The 10,433-nt window shown below is 40.2% G+C and overlaps 1 protein-coding gene across 1 annotated transcript in view; it reads left to right on the forward strand.

Moving 5' to 3' along the window:
- The window catches only part of POLN (DNA polymerase nu), a 200,207-nt gene that overhangs the window by 33,437 nt on the left and 156,337 nt on the right, over window positions 1–10,433 (forward strand). Inside the window, exon 3 of the mRNA XM_004715106.3 lies at window positions 7,598–8,107. Coding sequence (XP_004715163.3) covers window positions 7,598–8,107 — 510 coding nt within the window. The remainder of the gene's footprint in view (window positions 1–7,597; window positions 8,108–10,433) is intronic.

Consider the following 10,433-nt stretch of genomic DNA (forward strand, 5'->3'; position numbering starts at 1 on the left):
GCAGGACATGGGAAAAATGGTTAAAAATCGGGACTGTCCCACCAAAAGCAGGACGTCTGGTCACCTTATGCTAAATAAGTTATTTATGAAGAAAGCCTTTGATAGAAGTCATGTTTTTTTCTTTAATAAATATATGTACATCTTTATACTGATGTTTGATTTGAATTTTAGAAATAAGAACTCTATGTAGTCATGTGCTCCATAAAGCCTATTTGGGCAATATCCCAACTATATATACATCTGTAGTCCCTTAAAGTTAAAATTGAGTTCAGAAATTTCCATCAGAGATCAGGATGTAGCATATAAAACAGCTTCCCAGAGGTAACACACATGTATCGTGTTTTTTTGAGGGAAAAGCAATTTAACACCCCCCTCCCCCCCAAAAAAACCCCCAAACAAACAAAAACTAGTGTTGGAAACCCTATTGGTTATGTGTTAGGCTGGTTGTATAGAGAAACAAAACTAGTGACACTCATATATGTGTAAGAAAGAGCTTTCTATCAAGAAGTCATCTTATATTAAGAAGTGAGTTAGTTAGTTTATTGTGCCAACCTGGCCGATAAACACATGTGGGGTCAATTGAAGGCAGAGGGATAAATCACTCAGTGAGCCTCGCCTTTCTAGTTCTCGGGTGTCTTGCTTTGTGATGGTTGGACCAGGGTTCAGTTGCCTTAGCAGTTTCCTGCTTCAGCTTGCAAGGCTGACTTCCTGCAAGACATCCTCAAGGAGAAGCTGCATGGACCTACCCTGATGCAGACTTGGGTGCTGGAGCAGCCGTGTGGAGACCCCTGCCAGCTCTGAGATGCTTACACATTCACTGACTGGCTTTCCTCCTGCAGTCGGCATCGTTGTGTCTGTTTTGTGAGATGGAGGAGGACTTTGTGGATTGGTGGTGGACATATGGGCTAATGGGTTAATGTTGGACTTGTGGACTTGGGTAGCACTGGGTTGGGATGTTTTCTTGATGCTCACTTAACCTTTATATAAAACTCTCTCTTATACATGAGTTTCTGTGGATTTGTTTCTCTAAAGTACTCAGACTGATACAAGAAGGCATCCCAACAAAGTTCAACTTAAGTCCCTAAGTGTGATGCTACCTGGAGCCTTCTTCAGATTCATGTAGCTGCAGGCTGATGATGCAGAAAGGTGACTTGGGATGCAGGAAGATTTCAGGCTGCTGGGTACAAAGTCATGTGGATCCAAGGTCAGTGGAAACATAGCAGGACACCAACAGCTCTTAGGGTCAGGTGGCCTACATGAGGTAGACAGAGTCCCAGCAAACTGGAAGAGAAAAGAGGAGTCCCCTGTGTCTCTCTCATAAAAGGGGCCACACCTCCCAGAAGGCACCATCAGGCTTTGACCTGATTGACAGGTTGGACTCCATCCCGACACTTTCCTACAAACTCAAGTTGACATAAAATCTAACTACCACCTCTTCGGTTGTATTTTGAAGATCTGCCTCCTCATAGTAGAATCAACCTTAAGAAGATGGACGGAATAAAGCTTTCTGAACCTTCATTAGTTGATGGGGCATGATTTCAAATGTGAAGAAATAGCTGAAAACATCTATTAATTATAAGAGCATGGCATGTATGGATGTGAATCTAGAAAATTTCATAGGAAATTAAATAGAACACATAAAGATAAATATCGTAGGCATTAGTAAGCTGAAAGGGACTGGTAGTGGCCATTTTAAATCAGATAATCACATGATTTACCATTGCCAGAATGACAAACTCAAGATTGGAGTAGGCATTCATCATCAAAATGAACATTTTAAGTTTTGTCTTGAAGTCCGATGTTGTCTGTGATAGGATAATATCTATACACATACAAGGAAATCCTGCCAATACAATTATTATTATTATTCAAATTTAACACACCAACCACTAGAGCTACTGATGAAGAAATTGAATGGTTCTACCAACTTCTTCAGTCTGAAATTGATAAAACATGTAATCAAGATGCATTGATAATTATTGATGATTGTAAAGCAAAACCTGGAAACAAAGATGAAGAGTCAGTAGTTGAAAAATATGGCATTGGTGATAGAAATGAAGCTGGAGATTGCATGACAAGATTTTGCAAAACCAGTGACTTCTTCATTGAATATACCTTTTTCAACAACAAAAACAGTGACTATACAGGTGAACTTTGCTACATGGAATACACAAAAATCAAATTCACTACATCTGTGGGAAGAGTTGGTGAAGCTCAATATCATCAGCCAAAACAAGGCAGGAGCTGATTGTGGAACAGACCAACAGTTGCTCAACTGTAAGCTCAGTGAAACTGAAGAAAATAAAGCAAGTCCAAACAACCTAAATGTGGCCTTGAGTATATCCCATCTGTATTTTGAGAACAGATTTGACACATTGAACACTAATAATAGACCTGATGAGCTGTATGAGGACATCAAAAACATCGTATGTGAAGAAAACAAGAAGCCATTTAAAAAATTGTGCTATGGACTGCCAGAAGAATGAACAGATCTGTTTGGGGGAAGTATAGAAGCACAGATGATGAGATTTTGCCTCATGTCGTTTTTTGGCCATCTTATCAGGAGAGACCAGTCCCTGGTAGAGGACTGTTTGATCATGATCCAAATTCTACCTTGCAAGTCTGGCTAGACCAGAGGATGTACACTGGTACAGATAGGAACTGGAAATCCAGGGAATCCAGGGCGGATGATCCCTTCAGGACCAGTGGTGTGAGTGGCGATGCTGGGAGGGTAGAGGGAGAGTGGGTTGGAAAGAGGGAACCGATTACAAGGATCTATATGTAACCCCCTCCCTGGGGGACGGACAACAGAAAAGTGGGTGAAGGGAGACGTAGGACAGGGCAGGATATGACAAAATAAACAATTTATAAATTATCAAGGGCTCATGAGGGAGAGGGGAGCGGGGAGGGAGGGGGGAAAATGAGGACCTGATGCCAGGGGCTTGGGTGGAGAGCAAATGTTTTGAGAATGATGAGGGCAATGAATGTACAAATGTGCTTTACACAATTGATGTATGTATGGATTGTGATAAGAGTCGTATGAGCCCCTAATAAAACTATTTTTTTTAAAGTGTTAAAAGGCACACAAAAAAAGTATTGATGCAATGACTGCAATAATGGGCTGAAATATATCAACAATTCTGAGGATGATGTAGTACTGGACAGTCTTTCATTGGCTGTGCATTAACATTGCAATGATTTGGAACCAACTTGATGGCACCCAAGAAGAAGAAGAGTGGGAGGAAGAAGAAAAGAAGAGGGGGAAGAGGAAGAAGGAGAACAACAATAACAACAACTAGGGTCTCTATAAGTGAAATTGATAAAGGAGAGGGCAGTGAAAAAGAGGAACTGACACAGTGGCTGTCATAATGGCTCGAACATAAGAATAATTATGAGGATGGTGCAGGACCAAGTGGTATTTTGTTCTGCTGTACAGATGGTTGCTGAGTCAAGACTAACTTGAAGGCACTTAACAACAACAGCAAGTGAAGTAGATTCGATGACGATAGTTTTGGTGGCCCAAACGGATTCACCTGCCAGATGAATTAGCTGTATTCTGTATAGTTAGCATCTAGAACTTTCAGCAAGTTCTTAACTGAATTAACATCTCTAGGACAGTGGGTGAGGTGACTCTCTGAGATATAAGAGGGGGTACCCCCCAAATGGGAAAAAGCTCTGTTGGGTGGAGCTTTCATAGTATGCACTTTTTCCACCTGATGAGCATTGAACAACTTGCTCTGAGCTAGTGCACCCAGTGGCATTGCCTGGGAAGGTCTTCTCTAGTCATAGTAAATTTTTTCATAAAAGCAGTTTCGCTCGAATCTCATTTGTTTGTGATGGCCAATTTAAGACAATAGTATGCTGCTGTGAAAATTTGTTTCCTGCTTGGGAAAAATGCCACAGAAACTGTTGTGATGTTAAGAAAAAAAAATAAAGAAACTGTTGTGATGTTGAGCAAAGCTTACAAGGAAAGCACTGTGGGGAAAACTCAAGTGTACAAGTGGTTTTCTCATTTCAAAAAAGGTAAAATGTCAACTGATGACAAACCTTGTTCTGGATGTCCATCAGCTTCCTGAACAGATGAAAATGTTAACTTGTGCATTTGGAGTTTGTTCCACAAAGTCAGACTGATAACAAGCATTCTATTTAGAGGTTCTGAAATGATTGTGAAACAGTGTGTGACAAAAAAAGGCCTGATTCATGTACATATGTAAATATATTTCTATATGATGATGGGGAAATAGTTCTATGTGTATATATTTATAGATTCAGTATTAAGGTAGTAGATGGACATTGGTAAGGTGACCAAACGTCCCGTTTTTGGCGGGACAGTCCCGATTTTTAACAATTTTTCCATCGTCCCGCGGCATTTTTAAAAAGTCTAAATTTTTGGAAAGAATGCACGACAAGCTAGAGTATATGGTTTTTGGCTGCCACGTGGCTATTTCGCCAGGATATGAGTTTTATCAATGGTGTCCCGCTTTACCAATGTTGAAATCTGGTCACCTTAACATTGGGGCTTTACTCAAGCACTTCCTCAATGCAAGAACACTTTGTTCTATTAAACTGGCATTCCACAATGCTCACCTTCTTAACACGATCGCTGAAGACAAAATAGGTGCATAGCAAATGTGGTGAAGAAAGCTGATGGTGCCCGGCTATCAAAAGATATAGTGTGTGGGGTTTTAAAGGCTTGAAGATAAGCAAGCGGCCATCTAGCTTAGAAGAAACAAAGCCCACATGGAAGAAGCACACAAGCCTGTGTGATCATGAGGTGTCGATGGGATCAGTTATCAGGCATCAAAGAACAAAAAATCATATAATTGTGAATGAGCAACTGGACATCCCCTCACAGAAAGTTTACAGGAAGGAGACGAGCCTTTCAGGGTGCAGTATAGCACCGATGAGACATACAACTTTCCTTTAGTTCTTTAATGCTTCTTCCCCCCCACTCTCATGATCCCAATTCTACCTTACAAATCCGGCTACACCAGAGGATGTACACTAGTACAGATAAGAACTGGAAACACAGGGAATCCAGGACAGATAAACCCCTCAGGACAAATAATGAGAGTAGAGATACCAGGAGGGGAAGGGGAAGGTGGGGTAGAAAGGGGGAACAGATCACCAAGGTCTACATATAACCTCCTCCCTGAGTGATGGACAACAGAAAAGTGAGTGAAGGGAGACGTCAGTCAGTGTAAGACATGACAAAATAATTTATAAATTATCAAGGGTGAGGGAGGGGAAAAATGAGGAGTTGATACCAATGGCTCAAGTAGAAAGAAAATGTTTTGAAAATGATGTTGGCAAGAAATGTACAAATGTGCTTGACACAATGGATGGATGGATGGATTGTGATAAGAGTGATAAGAGCCCCAATAAAATGATGTATAAAAGAAAGTAGACAAAAATTAAAAACTGAAACAACTTATTAAAAAAGACCTGATTTGTGGCAGACAGGGGACCGGTTTTGCCACCACGACAATGCACCTGTTCACACAACCATCTCAGTGCCCCAGTTCTTGGCAAAAAACAGCATGCCTCTCTTGCCCCACACACCTTACTCACCTGACTTTGCTCTAGGTGACTTCTTTTTTGTTTCCACAAATAAAGAGGGACACGAAAGGACAGTCATTTGAAACAGTTTTCAAACTCATCTGTTTGGATGACTGAATGAAATCACGGATTTGACAAATCTGTTAAGTGTAATGGAGAGTACTTTGAAGATGTTTTGTAAAAAAAAAATTAAATACATAGCTTTGAAAAAAAGGGGGGCGTACTCCCTCATATGCTCGTCTATAAGGCCTGCCAGTTTATCTGTACCTTTAACCAACAATGAATGACATGATTTATGACGGATGCACACAAGTAAGGGTTTATGGGCAGATTTTCCATTTCTGGGGGCAAAAATCAGTAACCTATGGGAATTTCTAACATTGAAAAGTGGTACAAATTGGTGGAGCTACAAATCAAATTTATTCTCAAGAACAATGATTCATAGTTGAAAAGTATGAAGGGACAATTAAGTCAGAGACATGTGAAAATAGAGAATAAGGGTGAAAATGTGAAAATAAATAATAGCTATAATCATTATTTCACACTTAGAAATGTACATCTTTCTTTTGTGGAAATTAGAAAAGACCATTGGCGTGTTCCATTCTCCTTCTAGGAATATACTGGACCGCTTAGATCTGACCTCTTCTGCCTCTCAGATGTCCTTTCCCCCAGAAGTTTCTCTCTCTCTCTCTCTCTCTGTCTCCCCTTCTGCCCCCACCCCCCAATTCATTCCACCTCCTTCTGTCCGTCTCTTTACTTTCTCTCCCCCACACACACACACACACACACACACACACACAAAGTGATTGGAGTGCATTTATTATCTATAATGAAAACCCCCAAACTAAACCTATAGAGCTGATTCTGCATCATAGAGACCCTATTTAGGTTTTTGAGGCTTTGTAACCTTCACCGGGCTATCTCATCTTTTCACCTGGTATGAACCAGCATTTTAATACTTACCCGGCCACCTTTATACCTATGCTATATTTGTCTCAATAGTTATGACAGACATCCATGTTACTGTACTGTAGTATACTTTGTATTGTATTTACATGAACTTTCCCTTCTTACAAATACTATGTTTTCTATATAGCAGTGTGTGTTTTGGCACGTAGCCAGCAACATACAACACAATTCTTGCATGTTTCTTTAGTTTCGAAGCATTTGCTGTTTAATTTTCTTCCAAAACTATGATCAGTAAGTACACCGTGACTCACAAATGCAGCAAGATCTGTGCTAGCAAGCGATAGCAGCAGCAAGAAGCAAAGGAGAAGAAGCTATGTGGATGTGAAACAAGGTTACTGAACACCAAGAAGGTGGACAATCAGGAGTGCTAGTCCTCATGATATAGGCAAAGTCACATAATATTCAAAGCATATACTGTCCTATTTCACAGACCATATCAGAGGCATTAAGTGACAAAAGACTGGTTAAAATGGCCATTTTAACCATTTTAAGCGAACAATCCAGTAGCATTAATTTTATTGTGCACTCATTACTATATTTTCAAAACTTTCCCATCATTCACAACAGAAACTCAGTACCCGTTAAGCAATAACCCCATTCTCTGCTGCCCCCATAGACCCTGGTAACCTCTAATCCGCTGTCTCTGTAAATTTGCCCATTCTAAAGAGCTCATGTAAGTAGACTCCACAATGCAGGTCTACCTCAAAGGTATTGCAGGTTTGGTTCCGGACCCCCGCAATAAAGAGAATATCACCATAAAATGAGTCACAAGGACATTTTGGTTTTCTGGCGAGTGTCAAAGTTACATTTGCACCATACTGTAGTCTATGAAGTGTGCAATTCTGAAACAGTGTGAAATACTGTGAGGGTGACCAAAATGTGACATAGAGACACAAAATGAGCACACCCTTATGGAAAAGTGACACTGATAGACTTGCTGAATGCAGGGCTGCCCCCAAACTTCCATTTGTAAGAAATTCTGTATCTGCGAAGTACAATCAAGTGACACACAATAGGGCAGGGCATGCCTGGGTAATATTCTAATGAAATATCTTCCATTTTTCCATAGAACCATATTTCTTTAACAAGCCAGACATCAAGATCTTCCATCAGATTTTCCCCTCAGCCAGCCAGTGTCGCACTTGCCAACCCGCTCTCTCCTGACCACAAGCAGAAAGGCGTCAGCTCCCTGGCTCTGCCCAGCTGTTTAATTCCACGGGGTCATCAGGAGGCTTCAGATGGACAGAGAAAGGAATGTAATGAAAAGCATATTCTGAGAGAAAATAGCAGTGAACATGTAAAGAAGGAGAGCATGAATCACAAAAGGAAACATTTTGCTTCTGATTCTAAATCAGAGAAAACAAGTAAACAGATGGCACTGGAAGAAGAGGAGGAGGAGGAGGAGGTTGGAGCCTATCGCAATTCTGGGAATGCAAGTGCATTTGAAAACCAGTTTTGTGATATTAGGTATCTGGAAGATTGGGAGAAAAGCCAGTTGATTGAATTCCTCAAACAGGCACCAGCTCTGGTGGTAACTCTGATATATAAGGATGGTTCAACCCAGCTAAGAACTGGCCAGGTTAGTAAACAATGTGTGTGTGTGTGTGTGTGTGTGTATTGTGGGTAGGAAACTGTGAAAGAAGCCCACGTTCAGATGTCTGGCTTTAATAGGAGAGTAGATATAATTGAAGTTTTTCTGTTTTCTTCAGTATGATTAACAGTATCCCCAAAGCTATTGTACACTTCAGTAGGTGGTAAGATTGCTTCTAATCTAATCTTAGCTAACAATTGGCTCATATTAATAGTATTTATATGAATATTCTATGTTCTTGATCTTAAAATGGGATAAATTCTGTTTTTATAATTAATTTAGAAACAACCCTTGATGTGGTACTTAAATGATAAAACATTGCTTTCCCCCCTAGTGGAATACAAGTATTTTTATATCCATACTTAAAATTTTGTGATACTTTCCTTTCTTAAAATGCACATTTCTGATGATTCTCTCCAACCAGACCCCTTCAAAATCCAGGGACGAGTATCCTCTGTGCCCAACACATCTCTGCCTTTAATATTTATTTTAGAGCTTAAAAATAACTGCATAAAACCAGCTTCTAGACCATTGTAGCATGTGTAAAGGAGCCCTGGTAGCTCTGCTGGATAAACAGTGGGTTGTTAACCACCAGTTCTGCAGTTTGAATCCACTAGCCACCCCAAGGGAGATGAGGCTGCCTGCTTCCAGGAAGATCTACAGTCTTGAAAACTCCAGGGCCACTGTGAGTCTGAATCCACTTGGTGGCAGTGGTTTAGTTGTCACTGTGTATGAAGCAGATACGTTGACTTTACACATGTTGTTGTTTGGTGCAGTTGAGTTGGTTCTAACTTAGAGCAACCCTACATACACGGGCCGGTTCTTTGACAGCCTCAGAATTGTTCGAACCCATTGTTGGAGCCACGGTGTCAGTCCATCTTTTCAAGCATTCCTCTTTTTCACGGTCCCTCTACTTTACCAAGCATGATGTCCTTTTCCTGGTTGATCTCTGGTCAGGTGCCCTGGTGTCATAATGGTTATGCACTGGGCTGCTAACCACAGAGTTGGCAGTTCAAAACCACCAACTGCTCTGTGGGAGAAAGATGAGGCTTTCTAATCCAGTAAAGATTTAGTCTCAGAAACCCATAGGAGAATTTTTACCCTATCCTATAGGGTCTGGATTTCACATACAGAGAAGGATTTTTTAAAAACCTCACAATAACAAGTAAGAGATAAAAACCTCAATTGAAAAGGAAGCAGAAAATATTAAAAACTAGCACAAATTTAAATGAATAATAAGGGAGATCAAATACTAGGGTGCTAAATTTTAACCTGTGTCTGCAACAGTTCACCTTCCAATATATTCTGCACGAGAGAAAGGTCATTCATATCTCTGGTCCATGGTCAGAGGTGAGTAATCAGGAGCTTAAATCACATGTATTTCCCTTTCATTAAAAAAAAACAAACTGAAACAATTTTAAAACGGTCACAGGGAGATCAAATGATAAGATACTACAATTTGACCTGACAGTGTCTGCCACAAATGACTTTGCAATGCTCCCTATCTGATCACAAGAATATTCACATTCCTTAACAATGATCAGAGGGCATTCACCAGAGGCTTAATCCACTGTGCACCCTGCAAATGGATTTTGGGCTCCCACTGTCATCCATAGCCTTCTGCAAACAGGTGTTCACAATTACAATCTGATACCATTTTTTCCCTTTAGATTTGGATTACATCCTTTGATTTTTGATTGCTGCTTCCACGAACCTTGATTGTGGATTCAAGTAAAATGAAATGCTTGACAACTTCAGTGTTTTCTCAGTTTATCATGATACTATCTCTCGGTCCATTGTGAGGATTTTTGTTTTCTTGACATTGAGTTGTAAATCATACTGAAGACTGTAGCTTTTGATTTTCATCAGCAAGTACTTCAAGTCCTCTTCACTTTCAGTAAGCAAGGTTGTGTCATCTGCTGTTAATAAGCCTTCCTCCAACCCTGATGCTTGTTTTGCTTTATATAGTCCAGCTTCTCTGGTTATTTGCTCAGTATATGGATTAAATAAGTATGGTGAAAGGATACAACCCTGATGTACACTTTTCCTGATTTTAAACCATGTAATGTTCTCTTGTTATGTTCTACTGGCTTGGTTTATGGACAAGTTCTGCATGAATACAATGAAGTGTGCTGGGATATCTGTTCTTCACAATGTTATCCATAGTTTGTTACAATGCACACAGTTGAATGCCTTTACATAGTCCATCTAATATAAGTAAACATCTTTCTGGTGTCCTCTGCTTTTATCCAAGATCCACTTCTGAATCTTGCTTGAATTTCTGGCAACACTCTGCCAGTGTCTTACTGCAACT

Source organism: Echinops telfairi, unplaced genomic scaffold, assembly GCF_000313985.2.
Source record: "Echinops telfairi isolate 266 unplaced genomic scaffold, ASM31398v2 ScPeMD7_28;HRSCAF=97, whole genome shotgun sequence".
In the NCBI taxonomy this organism is placed as follows: Eukaryota; Metazoa; Chordata; class Mammalia; order Afrosoricida; family Tenrecidae; genus Echinops; species Echinops telfairi.